This window comes from Hemiscyllium ocellatum, chromosome 43 (genome assembly GCF_020745735.1).
Source record: "Hemiscyllium ocellatum isolate sHemOce1 chromosome 43, sHemOce1.pat.X.cur, whole genome shotgun sequence".
NCBI classification, from domain to species: Eukaryota; Metazoa; Chordata; class Chondrichthyes; order Orectolobiformes; family Hemiscylliidae; genus Hemiscyllium; species Hemiscyllium ocellatum.
Window position 1 is genome coordinate 29,997,492 of NC_083443.1, and position 22,493 is coordinate 30,019,984.

General features: G+C 44.3%; 1 protein-coding gene across 1 annotated transcript in view; it reads right to left on the reverse strand.

Annotated features, from left to right (window-relative positions):
• cdh23 (cadherin-related 23) overlaps positions 1-22,493 on the reverse strand; it is a 674,096-nt gene that overhangs the window by 48,761 nt on the left and 602,842 nt on the right. The window contains exons 43-50 of the mRNA XM_060854138.1: positions 21,527-21,652; positions 19,106-19,309; positions 14,807-15,268; positions 13,874-13,990; positions 11,263-11,487; positions 10,619-10,788; positions 9,437-9,574; positions 6,298-6,417 (exon numbers count right to left, since the gene is read on the reverse strand). Of these exons, the coding sequence (XP_060710121.1) occupies positions 6,298-6,417; positions 9,437-9,574; positions 10,619-10,788; positions 11,263-11,487; positions 13,874-13,990; positions 14,807-15,268; positions 19,106-19,309; positions 21,527-21,652 (1,562 nt within the window). The remainder of the gene's footprint in view (positions 1-6,297; positions 6,418-9,436; positions 9,575-10,618; positions 10,789-11,262; positions 11,488-13,873; positions 13,991-14,806; positions 15,269-19,105; positions 19,310-21,526; positions 21,653-22,493) is intronic.

A 22,493-nucleotide genomic window follows, 5' to 3' on the forward strand; every position in this document is an offset into this window, starting at 1 on the left:
AGATGTAGATCATGTTTCGAAGAGGAAAAGCCAAAAGCTAGACTTGTCCTTGCTCCTCGTGTAACCTTTTGCTATGTGTCCTGATTTATCTCTGACACTGTCATTTTGTGCTCGACACTGACGTCAGTCTCAGGATGCTGACAGACTAATTTTAAAATCCTTACTCTTGTCTTTAAATCTCTCATTCTCTCCCTACCACTATGTCATTTTTAGATGTTTGTTGATGGGTTGTGGGCATCGTTCATTGCCCATCCCTAATTACCCTGTGGGCATTCAAGAGTCAGTTGTGTTGCTGTGGGTATGAAGTAACATGAAGGGTGCAGACTTCCTTTCCCAAAGGACATTAGTGAATCAGATAAGTTTTTAATGACAGTAGTGACATAGTCACCATTAAGCTAGTTTTTGTTAATTTTATTGAATTCAAATTTCACCACCTGTCGTGGTGGGATTTGAACTAAAAGACGCTGGGGTTTCAGATTACTGGCCCAGTAACATTACCAGTTCAGTATCATTACCTGTTCACCACTTTCTCCTCAGATGTAAACACACTGCCTAAGAGTATGATGGAGGCAGAGTCAATTGTGGATTTCATTCAGGAATAATAATCTGTTACCATCAGCTGCTGGGTGAGAATCCCCAATTTGTTTTGATTCTGGATGAGATTACCCTCTGTCCCCAAATGACTATGTTTTCAAAGAGGAATGACGAACTACTCCCTTTTGAAAGGAACATGGGCTAATTGTAAGATTCTTGGCAGTATGGATGAGCAGCGAGATCTTGGTGTCCATGTACATAGATCCCTGAAAGTTGCCACCCAGGTTTATAGCGTTGTTAAGAAGGCATACAGTGTGTCAGCTTTTATTGGTAGAGGGATTGAGTTTCGGAGCCATGAGGTCATGTTGCAGCTGTATAAAACTCTGGTGCGGCCGCACTTGGAGTATTGCATGCAGTTCTGGTCATTGCATTATGGAAAGGATATGGAAGCTTTGGAAAGCGTTCAGAGGCGATTTACTCAGATGTTGCCTAGTATGGAAGGAAGGTCTTATGAGGAAAGGCTAAGGGACTTGAGGCCATTTCTGTTGGAGAGAAGAAGGTTGAGAGGTGACTTAATTGAGACATATAAGATAATCAGAGGGTTAGATAGGGTGGACAGGGAGAGCCTTTTTCCTCGGGGATGGTGAAGGCTAACACGGGGGGACATAGCTTTAAATTGAAGGGTGATAGATTTAGAACAGATATCAGGGGTAGTTTCTTCATTCAGCGTGCAGTAGGGGCATGGAATGCCCTGCTTGCAACAGTAGGAGACTCGCTAACTTTAAGGGCATTTAAATGGTCATTGAATAAACATATGGTTGAAAATGGAATAGTGTAGGATAGATAGGCTTCAGATTTGTTCTACAGGGTCGGTGCAACATCGAGGGCTGAAGGGCATCTTATGTGTTGTAATGTTCGATGTTCCATGTTCATCCTTCCCTCCGTTGGTCCCTCAGGTTAACTTGTAAAGAGCCCATTCCCTTTTCCCAATCCAACCGTGTACAGATTTTAAACTGAGCTTTGCCTTCTTGAGTTAATGAAAGGGTGGGTTTACAGGGAAAGGTAACAAAATATGACACACATATACCCAGATTAGAAATGAGAATTTTATGTAAAAAAGAAAGGCAGTTCAAGAGACGTTAGTCTCTGGGTTCCATGACCAGTAGGTGCTGGAGTGTTGTGGCTGTTACATTAGGTTATACCGGACAATACTGACACTGGTAGTGAAGCAATTGGTTTTGAGATTCTTGGATCTGCAACTTTGCCAATAACATTTTATCCTTTTTCCTTTCCAACAGTGATTTCAATGGCTTGCCTGACCTCTGTACTCAAAGTGAACGAAATGCTGTCTTTATCTGCAGAGCAAGAGTGTCTATTGCCTCTCCTTAAGGGGTGGCCTTCACTCTGTCCACACTAGCACATCAGTTCACTAACACAGATAGACCAGGAAGTAGCTGGTTTTTAACCCCTTTTTTTGTATATTCCTCTAAGAGTAAAACACATACATGTCTGCATAATCTGCAGGAGATGCCTTTCTACTGAGAAAGGAGTAGTCGTGCCCTTGTTATCTCTGCAGTGACAGGAGATCACAGTTCAGTTTATTTCGAATTGCTACCCTCCCTTTGAGATGTTGCTTTTGAAGTTTCCTTGGCATATTTTTCAGGTGTGCCATTGAATGCCTCTTCTCAAAGCTTTGCCAGACCATCAGTAAATTTGTATCCACAGGCATCTATTGACTATATGTCTTTTTTTTAAAAAGTTGCAATTAGAAGTTCAGTTAAGTTGTTAGTAAACCGAGGTTATCCTCCATTGTCATAACATATCTGAGGAGCCAACATTTGCAGAGTAGGTGGGCAAAGATAGAGAGGTCAGAAGGGACCAATTCTTTCACAAAGAGCTGGACACAATGTCCTGAATAGCCTCCTTCTTCACGGTAACAATTCAATGATCCAATGTTCCCAGGTCTGTGTTATCCCTCCACTCTTTCAAATCTGGCCTTTTGGGTAACTCAACTTGAACTGTTCCACCATTGGCAGCCGTGTCTTCAGCTTCCCAGGTCCTGATGATCCCTTTGTAAAACTTGCTTCCTCTCTCTCCTTCTGTAAGGCTTGCCTTAAAACCTGTCTTTTCAACTCAAGTTTTGGTCATCTGACCAAATGTCCTCCCTAAGTGGCACAGCACCAAATTTTGTGAGATAATTTTCTTGCAAAACATCTTGAAACATTTTCGTGTCTCAAGAGTGCCATATAAAATTTAAGTAGTTGTTACAATTTAGAAGCGGATATCTAGCATGTTCCCAAAATCATTTACCATCCTGCTGCCTCTTTCATCTTGCTCATGGCCAGTACTATTGACATTTTCATCCAATCAGTGTCAGCTAGATCTGATCAGACATTCAAGGTCAAATTTCAGAAGCAGTGGGTTGGTCGCAAAGTGCCTCATGGTGTTAACACATCCCCTTTTGTCTTGCTCTGTCCCTTCTCTGTTGAGAGAATTAGTGATGAGGTGAAGTCATCACAACTCGCCTAGCTGTGGTTTGGAGTACAATGTTGTATACAAATGTGCTGCATCTGATTAACTCAGATGTGGTGTTGCTCCAGATGAGTCATTACAATGTAGACTTCAACCCCATCTCAAGTTGGGAGATCACTATCTCAGCAATAGTAGTGTAGCACTGCAAGTAAACTACTGATGGAGAAACCATCTCATAAGTTCTTGAGTCATAGAGTCCGATAACACGAAGACAGTCCCTTTGACCCTGGTCCATGCCAACCAAAATATCCATCCACGCTAACCTCATCTCCCTGCACTTGGCCCATACCCTTCTAACCCTTTCCTATCCATGTATTTGTCCAAAAGCCTTTTAAATGTTGTGAATGTACCCACCTCAACCACTTCCACTGGCAGCTCATTCCATATGTGTACCACCCTCTGTGTAAAAATGTTGCCCCTCAGGTTCCCTTTTATTCTTTCCCCTCTAACCTTAAACTGGGAAGAACTCTGGGAAAAAGACTGAGTGCATTTAATCAATCCATGCCTCTCATGATCTTGTACACTTCTTTAATATTGCCCCCTCAGTCTCCTCCACTCTAAAGAAAAAAGTCCTAGCTGTCCAACCTTTCCTTATAATTCAGACTCTTGTAAATGTCTTCTGCACCTTTCCAGTTTAATAACATTCCTCCTATAGCAAGGTGACCAAAACTGAACACAATACTCCAAGTGCAGTCTCACCAATGTCCTGTACTAATGAAGCACAACTTCCCAACTTCTATTCTCAATGCCCTGACTGATGAAGGCCAGTGTGCCAAAAGCCTCCTTCACTGCCCTGTCTACCTGGGACTCCACTTTCAGAGAACCGTGCACCTGAACCCCAAGGTCCTTCTGTTCCACTACACTCCCTAAGGCCCTATCATTCAACATGAAACTCTAACCTTGTATGGACTTTCCAAAATGCAAAACCTTACACTTATCTGTATTAAATTCCATTTTCCATTTCTCGGCCCACTTCCCCAGCTGATCAAGGTCCTGCTACGATTTCTGATAACCTTCCTCATTGTCCACAATACGTCCTATTTTAGTGTCATCTGCAAACTTACTAATTACGCCTTATTCATCCAAATCATTGACATAGATAACAAACAGTAATGGGCCCAGCACTGATCCCTGAGGCACTCCACTAGTCACAGGCCTATACCCTCTGCTCCTTCCATCAAGCTAATTGCGTTTCCAAGTTGTCATCTCTCCCTGGATTCCATGCAATCTAACGTTCCAGAGTACACTACCAGTATGGAACCTTATCAAAGGCCTTACTGAAATCCATATCGACCACACCTTGTCAACCTTCCTGGTTCCTCATCAAAGGACTCTGACAAATTTGCGAGGTATGGTCTCCCACTCACAAAGCCATGCTGACTATTCCTAATCAAACCCTGTCTTTCCAAATGCACGCATATCTTCTCTGACAGAATCTTATCAAGTAACTGACCCACCACAGATGTTAAGCTGACTGGTCAATAGTTCCCAGATTTTTCTTTGCAGCCATTCTTGAATAAGGGCACAACATTCGCTACCCTCCAGTCTTTCAGGATCTCACCTGTGGCTAACAGTGATGCAAAACTATCAGCCAGGGCTCCCACAATTTCTTCTCTCGTCTCTCTCAGTGCTCTTGGATATATCTGGTCAGGATCATCAAATTTATTCACCTTCATACATTCTGATACATCCAACACCTCCTTTATTGTGATATGGATTGTCCCCATGACATGACCACTAACATCCCCAAGTTCCCAAGTTGTTGAACTGAGCTCTTAATATCCCTGTCCCAACGGTTCAAATAGACTGTGATTATTCTGACATCAAGGACACAATTTGCATTTTTATATAAACTCGAAGAACTGCAACTTTAAATTCACCCAGAAGTATTGAGTATTATACTGAAAGCCAACTCAACGACAGGTAAATTTAATACGTCTCACTGTGAAGTGACCTTTTCTGGTATTTAAATTCCACAGTGACATTTGAACATTTTGTCCCTCCTCATTGTAAATGCCAATCGCCTTTGTCCACAGAAAAAAAGATAGAAAGTTCTGGAACCTTAGCGAGGGACTGGAAAGATAACGAAAGTTCACCAAAAATGTGTGGAGTTTCTTCCAAGGTACGGACTGTACTTTGAAATACTTGGCAAGCTTTTTCACTTGGATGTCTCTGACAACATGTTCAATGAATCAAGTGTTTAAATGGTTTGAGAAATAGTCATATTTTTAAATACACATCATGTTAAAGTATTTTAAAACTACCTGATACTTTTCAAGTAGTGTGCCTGTGAGTTATTGCTGCAGATCATGGAGCTGCTGTGCATTGTTGAGAGTGCATGAATTTTCACCTTCTATAAAGCCTGTAACAACAGGAACATAGAAGTGACCTATCAAGGGAGGAATTGGATTGGGTCAGCAGGGTGAATCTTGAGATGGATGCGCAGAGGTAAGTGGCGATAGGAGGGAGTGCCAGATACTGCACTGAAGTGTCAGGATGGAGGGAGCAGAAGCAAGCAGGATGCAAGGGGAGATTGGACGATAGGGGTGACCGTGACGAGAGGGCAGGATGAACATTTGGACTGAGGCCTGAGGATGTTGAGGATGAAAACAGCCATAGCAGGAGGCCGTTCAGCTCCTGCAGCCTGTTCCACCACACACACACACCGTGGCTGTCCTGTCTCTTAGTTCTAATATCCTCGCTCTGTAACCTGCGGCAGACTCAACAAATGAAGCTTTTCGAGGTCTACGATTTTGAATTGAACCTGACCTTAGCAGGTATGGGGAGTGGGGATGCAGGGTGGGGGTGGGGGGGGCGGGGTTGTGCGAAGTACGTTCCATGTTTCCGTTGGTGCACAGACGCGTTTCCTGACACTACCCTGGAGCACGCTGGCTCTCATGTTAAGGTTCTGGTCTCCAGCAGAAATAATTTCTCACTGTCTGCCCTGCCAAATCCTTTAATTGTTTTAAACACCTTAATTAGACCATACCCTAATCCCCTATGCTAGTGGGAATACAAGCTTAATCGTTGTAATTAATCCTCTAGTCTTGGCATCACTTTGTGATTCTGTGCTACACTCCTTCAAAGATGTTATATCCCTCCTGGGTATAGTGTCCAAGGTCCAGTGTACAGAGGATTCAAAGCTAGAGGATTAACATTTTGCTGATGGTGTAACATGCTCTCTCTTGCTGATAACAAATGGAACCACCTGGCAGGAGGTCTGGGAGTTACCTGGACTGCATTCTCTCTGCGATTGCTTGGATTAGCACCTGGGTTGTCCTTGGCAACGGCCGTTAGAGTGTAGTGATCTTTCTTTTCCCGATCAAGTGCAGCCAAAATGTAAATATCCCCCTTTAGGTGAAAAAGGAGCACAAATAATTATTGCAACTGCTACACACGCTCAATAATCTTCACATTCAATCGTCTGCAGGTACAGTGGGTAAGAACGAAGGCAAATGGAACTATGACATTTATTGCCAAAGGAATACAGCGTAAAAGTAGAGAGGTGTTGCTGCAATTGTACAAGGCATGAGTGAAACTGCGTCGGAAGTATTACACACAATTTAGGTTCCCCTTGAGGGGGGATGTATTTGCATTGGAGGCAACTCAGAGGAGGTTCTCTAGACTGATTCCTGAAATACGTGTCTGGCTTAGGAAGAGAGGTTGAGTAGTTTAAGCTGATACTCTCTGGAGATTAGAGGCATGAAAGGAGATCTGACTGAGGTTTATAAGATACTAAAGGAGATTGACAAAGCACAGAGGATCTTTCTGTATGTGGGGTAATCCAGAATGGGAGGTCATAGCTTCAGAAGAAGGGGAGGCAGATTTAAAACTGAGAATGAGGAGAAATTCTGGGTATAGGTTTGCTCGCTGAGCTGGAAGGTTTGTTTTCAGATGTTTCGTCGCCATACTAGGTGACATCATCAGTGAGCCTCCAGATGAAGCCAAGAGGAGAAATTATTTCTCGGAAGGGGTCCTGAATCTGTGGAATTCAGTCCCCCAGAGTGTGATGGATGCTGGGACATTGAGCAAATTTAAGGAGCAGCAAGACAGATTTTTAATGAGAAATGAGTGGAAGGTTTATGGGGAGCGGGCAGGAAAGTGGAGTTGAGGCCAAGATGAGATCAGGCATGAATGGAGGAGCAGAATCAATGGGCCAAATGATCTGCCACTGCTCCGAGCTCTTATGTTCTAATCCATAAATCACTCAGTGCCATCAACACAATGAAATGTAACTCCTTCATACAATATCATCACGAAACGCTCAGGAATATGTAGCTATAGGATTGAAAAGTTCAATATTAAATTAATAACATCTTCCAAATTATTCAAGTCATAAAGTAATTGGTAAAAGTTGCAAAAGGGGTTAGTGAGTAGAACACATTGTCTGAGTGTGTGTGGTGGAGGCATGTTCAATTAAATCTAATTCTCAAAGGAATTAGACTGTTATCTGAAAAGGAAGAATGTTGTTGTGTTCTGTTTGCCGAGTTGGAAGTTTTTGCTGCAAACGTTTCGTTCCCTGGCTAGGGAACATCATCAGTGCTATTGGAGCCTCCTGTGAAGTGCTGCTTTGATGTTTCTTCCGGTATTTATAGTGGTTTGTTCTTGCCGCTTCCGGGTGTCAGTTTCAGCTGTAGTAGTTTGTATGTGGGGTCCAGGTCGATGTGTCTGTTGATGGATGTTCTTGCCGCTTCCGGGTGTCAGTTTCAGCTGTAGTAGTTTGTATGTGGGGTCCAGGTCGATGTGTCTGTTGATGGATGTTCTTGCCGCTTCCGGGTGTCAGTTTCAGCTGTAGTGGTTTGTATATGGGGTCCAGGTCCATGTGTCTGTTAATGGAGTTTGTGGATGAAACTACTACAGCTGAAAATGACACCTGGAAGCGGCAAGAACAAACCACTATAAATACTGGAAGAAACATCAAAGCAGCGCTTCACAGGAGGCTCCAATAGCACTGATGATGTTCCCTAGCCAGGGAACGAAACGTTTGCAGCAAAAACTTCCAGCTCGGCGAACAGAACCACAACAACGGACACCCGAGCTACAAATCTTCAACCAGACTTTAAGGAAGAATGTGCAGGGTTAAAGGGAGAATGACACTAGGTGAACTGCTCCCTCAGATTGCTGGTACAGGCACAGTGGGCCAAATGGCCTCCATTGCCACTGCAACAATTCTGTCATTCTTCTGTAATTTAAATACAAGTGTGGCTCTGTCCACCTCTGAAGAGGTGGGCTCAAAACTGCTTCAGATTTATCGAGAGCGTGGGTTTGTTCTCAATACAAAGGAGGAGGGGAGTGGTCAAAATCATGCAATGTTTTTATTGAGGGAACAATGAGAAACTGTTTCTGACAGGAAGTCAGAACCCAGAGAGAGAGAGAGAGAGAGACAGCACCAGGGAGAGTGGTAAAAGGCCCAGAGGTGAGATGGTATAAAAGATTTTTAAGGTGCAGCTTGATATGATCTGTTGCCTGAAAAATTTGTGGAACTGAAGTAATAGTAATTCTCCAAAGCTTGAAGCAAAGAAACTTTACAGAGTCATGGCACAAGACCTGGGAAATGGGACAAACTGGATGGGTTTGCAGGGTTAGCATAGATACGCCGCGCTGTAATCCTGTACAGATTTAGTGGGAATGAATTGTTGAGACAGAAATGTGAAAAAATGCTTACACAGCAATTCTTGGAAATATGTTTTTTTGGCTATGTATGACACGGCAAATCCATATTCATCATTTAATCTTACCTGCTATGAGAAGATGGCCTTGGTTTTCTGCTTTACAACTGCTTGACAATCCAAAGGTGTGCAGGTTATGGTGGATTGGCCATGTTAAAAATTTTCCGGGAGTGTCCACAGATGTGCAGGTTAGGTGGCTTAGCCAAGGCAAAAACCCCACGTGGGGTTATGGGGATGGGGGTGGGAGGATGCTCTTGATGGGCCGAATGGCCTCTTTCTGCACTGAAGGGATTGTATGATTCAATAATAACAGAATGGACGGCCTGAGAGGGAACAGAGTCAACTCTAGAGAGGAATGTGAATGGCGGGTGGCACCCATAGTTGGCAAGTTCTGTTTCCTGGAGGGCATTAACTAAACAGCTGGGGTATTATGACAATCTGGCAGTTTTCACCAATCATATATTCGGCTTTAGCCCCAAGTGGAATGGAGCATAAATGGAATGGACAGTTTCTGGGGTCTATTATACATTGATTTCTAGAACAGTACTGTGGTCATGTTTGTTCACCACCATCTTCTCAAGGACAATGAAAGGATGTTGGGCAACAAAGACTGAACTCAGCAGTGATGCCCAGGTCCACTGGGTGAATACTTCTCCTTTCAAAGAGATCTTTCAGAGTGCAGCAGAAAGATGCTTGCTTACCGTGGTTGGATTGATTCCAAACCTGCCCTCTCCATCCACAAGGCTGTACTCAATCTGTGAGAAGCTGTCATCATCTGCATCCTCTGCACTAACTTGGAGAATCACTGTGCCCAGGGAGACATCTTCAAACACTGGCTTCTGTATCATCACACAAAGTGGAGAAATCATGATTAGTGGCAATGTCAGCAGCTCCCATTTGCATTAGTTCACCAAGCCTCCTCAGACAGCGCCTTCCAAACCCATAACCGCTTCCATCTAGAAGGACATGGACAATAGATACATGGGAACACCAACCTGCGCAGTTTCCCCTCCAAGCCACTCACAAACCTGACTTGGAAATGTATCACCGTTCCTTCAGTGTCGCTGGGTCAAAATTCTTGACATATCTAAGGGCATTGTGGGTCTATGACAGCTTAAGAAGGCAGCTCACCACCATCACCTGCTCAAGGGCAACTAGGGATGGGTAATAGCTCAGCCAGTGGTACTCACATTCCATGAATGAATAAGAGAAAAACTACATGGAGCATCAAATGCCCACATCGATGTGCCATCACAATTACCGGCTCAGCTTGTGGTAATGTCTAATCCTGAAACTTCATGTGAGGATTCTCAGAATGGCCGACTCACCATGACTACCACAGAATTAAAGATGGCTGCCACTCCACCATTACTGTGCAAAGGCGAACTCTACCCCAGGTGGGTACACTGCGGATGGGAGCCAAGGTGGCCCTGATTGAGATTGGCATCTCATGATGTTGATACTTCACTTACCCTTCCTACATCCTACATCCTACCACTCTGTGCATTTCCACAGTATCCCAGTACAACGTCAACCTTTGCAGGGTCGATGCCGATAGGGCTCTCCTCCAGAACGTCAGGGGTCGCAACCTCAGGAGAATGGGCCGTCTATTTAGGGCAGAGCTGAGCATTTTATTTTCCCTACCCCAGAGAGAGTGTAGATATGAGTTTACTGAAGGTCGACATGGAAAGATCACTGCATGCTGTGGAATAGAGGGTAAAGGGCAGATTGACTGCTCTGAAATGAGGAGAATATTTGAAAGGCCATGAAGCCCATTCCTGCCCCTGTTTCTCATGCTCTGACATATGATGGTTCGTCACGAGTTACAAGCTTAATGCTCACACTAGTGGCATGTACAGTGCATGAGGAGATGTCTCAGTTACCTGGTAGGATGACTGCACAAAGACAGGGTTGTTGTCATTGACGTCCTTAATCTGTAAATACACCGGAACTGCCACAGATCGAGGTGGTGTTCCGTGATCCACTGCCCGCACTGTGAAATTCAGCCACTGAACCTCTTCGTAATCCACTGTCCTGCTTGCAACTATTTTCCCTGGGTTTGGGGGTGGGGGGAATGGGGAGGGGTGGAGGATTAGAGGGTTAGGGTTAGAGTCTGTATTAAAGCTCTGATAACATCACCCCCATAAAGGATCAATCTATCAATCCCCATCAGGGGCTTAAATCAGGATTTTTCAAACACATTGTATGTTATAGATACTGACATTGCCACCCCAACTATTGATGTCCTTCATATCTCTAATTTACAGGGGAGACCAAGCATAATATTGCTGAAACAATCAGACATACTGTTCTTGCACACATCAGGACAGAATGCAAGAATGTCAAATTCCAAAGACCACAGATTAGTCGGCACTGAATAGTGCTGAGAGACCAATAAGTGTAACGGACCATCGATAGATTGCAGTGAGTCAGGTGAACAGTGATAGATAGTGTCCAATGAAGTGAAGGTGATTGTGATATACTCTAGACTAAAGATTGGTGGATGAGAGCCTTTTCAAAACTTCACCTGCTGCAGGATCCTCCAGTCTGATGTAATCTCCAGGAGGGAGATTCAGGAGCTCGTAGTTAATCAGTCCATTGGGTCCTTTATCGGGATCCACGGCCGAGACAGAGAGCAGTGTTGTACCAGCTGTTGCTCCTTCCAGAATCCTCTCAGTGAAAATACTAACCCCAAATGGTCGGAATCGAGGAGGATTGTCATTCACATCTAGGACATTCACTGTCAGCTTTGCTGAAATAAAACAGATGGATAAATAAATGGATTTAAATGAAATTAATAGTTCTCTATTAAGGAGAATCAAGGGATTCAGGGATAGGATGAGAGTGCTGCTGAGAAAGACTAGGGTTTTACTGAAGGATTGGAGCAGTTTCTGAGGAGCAAATCACTTGGCCCTGCTTCTGGTTCTGATGTTCTCCTGTTCCTTTGACTTGATGCTACCACCCTCACCCCCTCCAGTCAAGCTTTATGTGACAAACTTTGCAGACCCTACCTTTTACTTCACACAGTGAATGCACTGGTGTGAATTAAACATGGGGTTTTTCTCTCTGCAATCCTCCTTAAAAGTTCATTTTGGAAGCAAGAATTTTATAGTACAGAAGGAGGCCGTTCGACCCATCCTGTCTATACTGGTTCCTGAAAGGACTCCCCAGTTTATCCCATTCTCCAGCTCTGTAAGTTCATCATTCCCAAATATATATCCAGCTCTCTTTTAAAACCTCTGATGGAATTCACCTCCTAGGCATCACGTTCCAAATCCCAACACCAGTCTGAGGGAAGAAGGTTCTCATCTCACTCCTAGCTCTCTTGCTGACAATCTTGAAATTGTGATACAGATTTCTCTACAGGGGATTAACCCCCTCCCCCCACCCACTTCAGTCAAAAAAGTGTCCTGGAGTTCATTCCCCAAGATGTTAATTCTCCAATTTATCTTATCGAAAGCCTCCACTACGTGAAATACCTCAATAGGGACATTGCCTCTCAAAAGCAAATGTTCCAGTATCTAAGTATTCCTCATAATTCAGAAACTCAACTGCTTGCGATCAACTCTGAGGATGGTCCAGGATCTGAATCCTTTCCGTACGATCTTAAACTTATTAGATAGGGTTTTATGATATTCGAGAGACAGCGTTGTTCCATCATATCTCTGTTAGCTGTGAGCATCATGAAACCATGAGCTAGCACAAAGATGTGGAATTGGAATGGTTATATGGGAATACGACTGGTGGCATACAACCTTACAAACACCCCAGGGTGATCAATCTAGCAGGATGTTATCACCAGCTTTGCTCAAAAATACTCATTGTATCTTGGCGAGCAGGTGCCTGTTCTATTCTGATCTGCAGGATAACACAACACGACCAAGCCTCAATACAATCATCTGCTAAAATAAAACGTAGCAAGATTCCTCCTCAGTTCCTTAAAAATATAGTTGTCAGGCAAGATCCTCTACATAAAATATACATAAAAGAACATCAGAACAGGAGCTGGAGTAGACAATTCAACCCCTTGAGCCTGTTCCACCATTTGATATGATGGTGGCTGATCTTATCTCAACCTCAACTCCACTTTCCTGCCTGCCCCCTAAAACCCTTCAACTCATTACTTGGTAAAAACGTCTCCTACTTAAATTTACTCAATGTCCCAGCATCCAACACATCCTGGGGGAGTGAATTCCATAGATTCACAACCCTTTGAGAGATTATTCCTGTTCTAAATCTGCTACCTCTTATCCTATATCTATAACCTCTCATTCTAGACTTTCCCCAAGTGGAAACACCCTCTATTTTGTCAATCATTTTGTTATGTATGTACAGTATATAGAACATGAAGGGGATAAGTAGGAGTTGTGAGTCCCTTGACCCTCCAAGCTGTGTCTGTCATTCAGTACTATCACAGCTGAATCACCTCCACCTTCACTGCCCCTTCACCAATGCCTCAACTTGCTGAGGGATTAAAAGTCTGTCTGTCTATCTCATCCTTAATTCAATAACTATGCAGCCAAAACCCTCCAGGGTCAGGAATTCTAAACATTCACACCCCTCTGAATGAAGATGTTTCTCAGTCCTCAATGACCTGGAGACCATGTCTCTGTATTTGGGATTTCTCAGCCAGAAGGGAAAGGAACACCTCAGTATCCATCTTGTGAAGTTCCCTCAGAATCTGAAATACTTGTTTGAATGAGATCACCTCTCATTCTTCTGAACACTAGCGATTAGCGACCCAATTTATTTAGTCTCTCATCACAGGTCAACCCTTTCTTTCCCAGGCCCAACCTGTGCTCCAATATTCTCCTTGTTACAAACAGGGAAGCTTCATTTTTAAATTCAAAGCTTTATTCTAAAATAGTAGCTTTTTTCACACACAGAAGTAGCAAGACTGGACACGGTATTGAGCAGAAATCGAGAGGAATCTCATCTGACATTAATTGTGCTGTTCTACAGTGAGTACGCATGGGGTTATCATGATGGACACTCCTTCTCAACCTCTCCTCTCATGTGAGGTGTGGTGACCCTCAGCTTAAACCACCACCAGTCATTTCTCTCAAATGAGAGAGCAGCCTTATGATCCTCTGGGACTGTGGCAACTTTACCTTTACTTGTGTGTGAGAAAATCTTACCATTGGGAACACTGACGGAATGACTGATCACGTCACTGGCATTGTCGTGTACTGAGATGGTAAGTGTGTAGGTAGCTACCAACTCTCTATTCAAAGGCGTTCTTACAAACACAGCACCTGGTCAGAAAGGAGAACAAGCACGTTAGTGGGGTGAATGTTCCCTGAGTTTTGTGTGCAGTTTATAATCCCTGAAAGAAAGTCACTTTCCTTTCTTGTGAGACAGGGTCCTCATTATAACAGGGGATGCTAAATGTCAGAGTAAAATCCTCTTTGTGAATAACTTCAGACTTGGGTTCAAGGAGGGACTAGTGGGACCTGAAGTCATTCTCCCTCTGTCTGGGCAGTTTTGAACTGGCTTCTCTTTCAAGGGATGATATGGAGGTGCCGGTGTTAGACTGGGGTGTACAAAGTTACAAATCACACAACACCAGGCTATCATCCAACAGGGGGTTTAATTGGAAGTACTAGCTTTTGGAGTGTTACTCCTTCCACAACCATCTGATGAAGGAGCAGTGCACTGAAAGCTAGTGCTTCCAAATAAACCTGTTGGACTATAGCCTGGTGTTGTGTGATTTTTAACTTTCAAGGGATGATATATTTAAAATTATAAGGTCCTTGTAAAGGACAGTACAACAAATGGTGAAAATCTAAAATAAAACCAGGGAATACTCAGTTTCTGAGAGAGAAAACAATTACAATGTTTAAACGACATTTGGATGAATAGGAAATGTTTGGAGGAATATGGGCCAGGAGCAGGCAGATGGGATTAATTTAATTTGGGATTATGTTCGGCATGGACTGGTTGGACCGAAGGGTCTGTTTCCACGCTGTATGACTCTATGACAACGAGAAACAGGTCACATTTCTCTTTAGGTTTGCCAGATCTGCCAACTGTTTCCAACCTTCGATGTTTATACTCCTTGCAGTATTTACCTGTTTTAAAATTGATGTCAAAGGCTCTCTGATGCTCCCGTACCTCTTCATCAGTGTCGTCCTTAGCCACAAGCTCGATAATATAATACTCCAGCTGAGGATGGAGGTCCCGATCTGTGGCTGTTATGTTTGCGATAACTGAACCGACATTCACTGACTCGCTGATACTTACAGTCTGGATAGGGTTAATGAATTCAGGGCGGCAATCATTAACATCATCAATCACAATGTTCACCGTGGCACTCGCTGACAACGATGGGGTACCTCGGTCCCTCACAACCACCGTGAGTGTGTAGGATGCCTTTTCCTCTCGGTCCACAGTCACTCCGTTGGCTACTTTGATCACTCCCGAGTCAGGGTCGATGATAAACTTGTCCAGGGCCCCTCCCTCGATCCGGTATCTCAGCTGCTGGTTCACTCCAGTATCCGCATCTGTGGCTGTCACCTGGCTGATACTGAAACCTACAGCACACAGAAACATGGCAATGCATCAGGGGGTCTCCATGCGTCGAGAAAATATCAAAATTTTCTCATCATGAGGTGATTGCCCGTGCTCGGATTTTCACTGGAAAATGCAATTCCTTGATTTCCTCCATCAATTACAGAAGTGCCTTCACCACTTCACATCAGAATGGTGGGGGAGGGGGTGGAATCAGGTGCAGAGACCTCATGGACATGGTGAGAGTGGGTTATTAATCCCATGGTAGTCGATTATTTGCCAGAGTTGTGCTGTGGTGAGGATGGCCTGAGTGACAATTCCCTGGGAAAATGTTGTGGAGAGACTCTGACAATGAGTGGCTGAGTAAATGGGTTGGAGTGGCAGATGGAGTTTAATTTAGATAAATGCGAGGTGTTGCATTTTGGGAAGGCAAATCTTAGCAGGACTTATATACTTAATGGTAAGGTCCTAGGGAGTGTTGCTGAACAAAGAGACCTTGGAGTGCAGGTTCATAAGTGGAGTCGCAGGTGGATAGGATAGTGAAGAAGGCATTTGGTATGCTTTCCTTTATTGGTCAGAGTATTGAGTACAGGAGTTGGGAGGTCATGTTGCAGCTGCACAGGATGTTGTTTAGGCCACTTTTGGAATATTGCGTGCAATTCTGGTCTCCTTCCTATCGGAAGGATGTTGTGAATCTTTAAGGGGTTCAGAAAAAAATTTACATGGACATTGCCAGGGTTGGAGGAGTTGAGCTATAGGGAGAGTTTGAATACGCTGGGACTGTTTTCCCTGGAGCGTCGGAGACTGAGGGGTGACCTCATAGAGGTTTATAAAATCATGAGGGGCATGGATACAATAAACAGAAAAGGTCTTTCCCTGGGGTGGAGAAGTCCAGAACGAGAGGGCATAGGTTTAGGGTGAGAGGGCAAAGTTATAAAAGAGACCTAAGGGGCAACGTTTTCACGCAGAGGGTGGTACGTGAATGGAATGAGCTTACAGGGGACATGATGGAGGCTAGTATAATTGCAACATTTAAAAGGCATTTGGATGGGTATATGAATAGGAAGGGTTTAGAGGGATATGGGCCGGGTGTTGGCAGGTGGGACTAGATTGGGTTGGGATATCTGGTCGGCATGGATGGGTTGGACCAAAGAGTCTGTTTCTGTGCTGTACATCTCTATGTCTCTGTGATATTATCCATAGATGCGTGGAATCCCGACAATGTGGAAACAGGCCCTTCAGCCCAACAAGTCCACACTGACCCTCCGAAGAATGACCTATCCAGACCTATTCCCCTACCCTACATTTACCCCTGACTAATGCACCTAACCTACATATCCGTGAACACAATAGGCAATTTAGCTCAGCCAATCCACTTGACCTGTACATCTTTGAATCATGGGAGGAAACCAGAGCAAACCCATGCAGACATGGGGAGAATGTGTAAACTCTACACAGAGGCTGGAATCGAACCCAGGTCCCTGAAGCGGTGAGGCAGCAGTGCTAACCACTGAGGTACCTTGCCACCCCTCCTGCGCATGTTGTGTCCTTTCCTAATTTTGCTTTCCCCAACAAATGCCCCTGCGACTCCCTGTCTAATTGTCACCTAGCTTTATTCTCTGAGTTTACAATACTGGGGGGTGAGCTCATGGGAATGTGCAGGACTCTGAAAGGGCTTAACAGGGTAGATACTGAGAGGTCATGTCCTTTGACAGAACATGGAGGCATCGTCTTGGGTCAGTCACAGAGCACAGGCTGATCCCTTAGCACTGAGGCAGGGGTGGGCTTCTTTCAACTCAAAGGGCTGTAAATCACTGTAATTCTCTTTTCTTGAGGCCGGTGGATCGAACACATTTTGTTGTCGGCTGTCCCTCGTCATGAGGATGGGGTCTCATCAGGTCGAAGGTCGCTGCAACAGGTGACTGAGCAGACCGATTCAGGATCTACCCCGATGAACATTCCTCAAGGTCGGGATGGACTATTCCTGAGGGAGAGCATACAAGCAGGATGGGAAATGAATGTTGATGTAGTTGTCAATCAGGATTGGGAATTGTGGCCCCCTCTTCCCATCAGTACAGGAATGCTGAAACTCAGCAGGACCTTCCCAATCTGTCTCACTGACAACTCAAACATCAGAAGTGCTGAAAATAATACTCAAGGCTATTTTTTTTTTGTCCGTGTGCGGTTTGTCTGAGTAAGATTATCTTGCAACACCAGGGTAAGAAACTGGATTGCACTTCCACTTTGAAATGTTGAACAACTGCAGATGCAAAGTTTTTTTTAGGATTCAGAGGAAACAACGCTGAACTTAAACCAAGACAAAAAAGAAAATGAGGATTTTACCACGTCAACCCTTTATCTGATGACTCTGAATGAGGATTCTGTTGTAATAAAATTGGAAAATACTGGAGAAACTCAGTAGTCTATGGAGAGAGAAACAGAGTTAACGTTTTGAGTCTGGTATGACTCTTCTCTGGAATTGAATGGGGCTGGAAGAGAAGTGGGTTTTAACACTGTTGGAAAGGGCAAGGGCAGAAGGAGCAAATGGAACAGACAGAAAGTGTGCTCACAGCAGAAGGTGAACGAGTGTTAATAGCAGTAGAGAAGGGATACAGAATCATAGAATCCCAACGGTGTGGAAGGTGGCCACTCAGCCCATCGAAAAGCATCCCACTCAGACCCACCCTATCCCCGCAACCCTGCTCATCCCATGGCCAAAACACCTGACCTGCATGTCTTTGGACTGCGGGAGGAAACCGGAGCACCCGGAGGAAACCCACGCAGACACGAGGAGAACGTGCAAACTCCACACAGACAGTCACCGGAGGGTGGAATTGAACCTGGTCCCTGGTGCTGTGAGGCAGCAGTGCTAACCACTGAGCCACCGTGCCGCCACTCAATGGAGTGCAGGTGTTAATGAAACATGTTGTTAGCAGAAAATGGATCAACTCTGCTGGGAGCAAACCCTTGAAAGCAGGATGCCTGGCAATCGGAGTGGGAGCCATTGTTCTTGGTTGAGTCCCAAGGTCTGTAAAGTACTCAATGAGGTGCTGTTCCTCCAGGCTCTATTGGGCTTTGCTATAACAATGCAGCAGGCCAAGAACTGAAATGGACTCTGTTGCTTTGCTATCCTTCATCCGCTTCCTGGTCACGTTTAGCATCATCAGACATGAACCAATCAGCTCTCAGCTCTGAGTGACACATATCTGACTGTGATTCAGGTGTGGCCCTCAAATTAAAGGCTGCAACACAAAGATTGTCACAGGAAACTGGATTGAGAATTGACAGATTCATTTCCCACTTGGGATCCTTACAGCCAGTAGAGATCCCCTCAGTCTGGCCAGAGATGGATCCAACTCGTAGGCAGCATGAGCCCATTACAACCCAGCAAGGAGACTTTAAGAGAATAATGCTGTCTTATGTTCCAAGGATGGACCATTTCGAAACTGATGGAAAGGGCTAGGACAGAAGGAGCAAATGGAACAGACATGGAATTGCAATTGGTCAGATACAAGTTGTTTTGTAGCTTAAATCCAAGAATACAGGTGGAACTGTGCAAACCAGGGAGCACTGTTAAACACATCAAACTGGAGAACCAAAACAGAGAGCAGCATAGATAAATAGATGCACAGGAGGACAAGGATGTTGGGGAGATTCTCTGACAATCTTCCAATTTTCTCCAAGCACTAATGGAAGAGAGTCCAAATATAATGATGCGGCTTTCTCATTTGTCCAACTGATTATCTGACTTGGTGCACACAACTTCCCTAGTATTACTTCCCAGTGATCTGATGTTTACCAACTAGTCAGCTGGGAATAGTAGTTAACCGGTCATAAACATTCGTGATCCTATTCATCACCTGAGGGGCTGTTTTCCAGAATGTGGACAGTCATTGAAGATGGGGTAAAGACTGGTGTGTTGTCATTTTGATCCAAGACTGTTACTGTGAGTCCAGCCACACTCTTCAGCTGACCAATATCTTCCGCTATTACAGTCAATTCCAGTCTTGCATTAGGCAAGGACTCCCTGTCGATGCTTTTTCCTGGGGCAACAGAGACAATACCTGGAAAATGAATAAGGCATCGAATGCATTAGTTAAAATGATTACACCTGTTGGCATAGTCAGAGGATAACATCTGAACAAATATGAACCAGTCTGACCTCCACATGCAATGACTGTCCTGCTCTAAATTAACTCTAAACTGTTTTATCATATCATACTCTCACTAACACATATGCACAAACAGAATCGATTAAGAGCAGGAATAGGCCACTTGACCCCTCAAGCCTTCTCTGCCCTTTGATAAGATCAAAGCTGATCTGATTGTGGCTTCAATCTACTCTCTTGTGCCCTGATACCCCTTGACTTCATCATTAGTCAAGAATCTCTCTCTCTGCCTTTGAAGTATTCAATAGCCCTGCCTGCACCAATCTCTGGGGAAGAGAGTTCCACAGATTCAGAACCCTCCAGGAGAAAAAATATTTCTGATTCCTTAAAATTACAGATCTCCCACTTAACCCAAGTCTCCTATTTCTACTCTCTCCCTATGGTGTGAAAAAACCCTTTCAGGATCCATTTTGCCAAGTCCCCTCAGGATTTTATGTTTCAATGAGATTACCTCACATTCTTCTAAACTTCAGTGATCACAGGGCCAGCCTGTGTTACCTTTTCTCTTGGGTTAAGCACTCTCATCACCTCTTGAAGAGAGATTTGGCTTCCTTCCCATTCGAGGTATTTCTCAGTATGTGTGAAGATATGATTCCTGGCACCAACCTTCAACTTGTTCTTTAGCAGGTTGTAGCTATCCCTCTTTAACCAGCTGTTAGCAGCTCTTGATTTGCTTGGTATCTTTCAATCAATACTTGTTAGCCTCTGTTCAAGGCTGAGTTTTTTTTTAAACCCTCCCTGACTCTCATCCCTGGCAATTTCCTTCCACTGGAAAAGTCTTGGGATCTTTCCTACTGGAAAGCTAGTCGAATGTACCCATTTCCCTTTCAGATTAGATTAGACTTACAGTGTGGAAACAGGCCCTTCGGCCCAACAAGTCCACACCGACCCGCCGAAGCGCAACCCACCCATACCCCTACATTTACCCCTTACCTAACACTACGGGCAATTTAGCATGGCCAATTCACCTGACCCACACATCTTTGGACTGTGGGAGGAAACCGGAGCACCCGGAGGAAACCCACGCAGACACGGGGAGAACGTGCAAACTCCACACAGTCAGTCGCCTGAGTCGGGAATTGAACCCGGGTCTCAGGCGCTGTGAGGCAGCAGTGCTAACCACTGTGCCACCGTGCCGCCCAATGCAATATGTTTGCTGAATTTCACACATGGGATAGCAGAGTTGGAAGGACCAAACAGTATGTGTCCTGAACTTAATGTCAAGATGGACGTGTACTGAGGTTCAAACCTCTGAAGGTATGAGCTGTGCATTTGAATGATGATTATGTTAGAATCTGCAATACAATTGTGTCCAAGTCTGTGGCACAGAAAACATTTATGAGGTTTCACAACATAGAATTTCTGAATTTAGGTTAATATTGTCCAGCTAAATAACCTCTTGCACGTCTGTGTATCCATTTGATTACAACTCAGATTGAATGTCTCAGTTGAATCAGTTTTCATTCTAAAATGAGAGTGAAACATCTCACAGAATCAGGCCATTCAGCCCTTCCCAGCCCTCCAAAAAGCAACCCACCCAAGCCCTGTAACTCTGCATTCCCCATGGCTAATCTATCTAGCCTGCACAGCCCTGGACAATTTAGCATGGCCAATCCACCTAGCCCACACATCTCTGCACTGTGGGAGGAAACCCACGCAGACATGGGGAGAATGTGCAAACTCCATGCAGGCAGGCGCCCGAGGGATGGAGTAAAACCTGAGTCTGTGATGCTGTGAGACAGTAGTGCTAACCACTGAGCCACCGGGCTGCCTCATCTTGGCTTAAGTGAAAGTAAAGGCATCGATAGTGTGTTCCAACTCTCACTGCTTACTCTCATTTCCATTGGATGCATCACCCTAAACATGAGAAATTACTCCATGGAGCAAATCATCTGGCTGCTCCTATAGCTACCAGAAGAGATGACCTGGCCATTTCTCTCACTGCTGTTTGCAAGCAGATTGACAGCAATGTTAATCTACTTAACAGTCAGTGGGGCTTTCAAATATTTCACTGCCTGTGAAATACCAGAGCATAGCTCTGCAGGATGTGTTAAGCATTATTTTAAAAAGCCTTCCTTTTGTGCTGTATTTAACAGAGGGGCAACAGCTTACCAGTGTTCCGGTCTACTGTGAAGAATTCGGTTATGTTAGTCTGTAACTGGTAACTGATCACAGCATTGGGTCCTTCATCACTGTCAAATGCTAAAATGGGTCCATTTAGCATGGTGATTTGTGTACCTAGAAGTTAAACAATGAAGGAAAGTGTGTGAACTGTGGTCAATGACACATTAACTTTTGACGGTTACTGTAACACCTTTAAAACCAGTTTTTAAGATCATAGTACAGTAGAAATTTGTGACTTAGGCTTGCCTCTGATTATATCCAATCCTATTGAGTTCCTTTCACAAAATAGCTAACTACGCTGATTCCATGTTTAGCTGTGCCTCAGTGGCTGGAACTCCTGCCTGAGTCAGAAGGATATGGGGTCAAGTCCCATGGATACTGTATCTATGCTCATAGCCAGTGCAGTGCTAAAGGACAGCCTATCCCTTTAAATGATGGTTCAGGAGTTGCTATTGGTCAGTACTCTCCTGGGTCTTCCGAAGAACTTTGAGATTGCTGGAATCCTCCCATCTGTCATCGAGTCACACAGCATACCTGTCGACATTCCTGTTGGGAGTTCTGACTTTCAGGTGTGATATTAATTTAAGGTCCTGTGTAGCCAGTCTCAAGATCCCATGGTACAATATGCTTCACAGTGTGCTAGCTAATACCTCCTCATCAACATTACCAAAATCACCTGACCATTACTGTGGGGGCTTGCTGTGTACAAATGTAACTACACTTGAACAAGAACTTTCTTGCCTGGGAGCTTCCTGAGAATGTGAAAAGTGAAATGTGAAAATAATTCAAGTTCTTCAAATAATTCATTGGTAAATATGGCACTGTGGCTGGCAGTTGGGATTATTGCAACAGAAGGAGGCCATTCAACCCCGTAAGTAATTCCTGCCATTCAGAGAGTTTATGGCTGATCTGTATCTGTCTTCACTAATTCCAGCCTTTCCTCCCATTGTCTCCA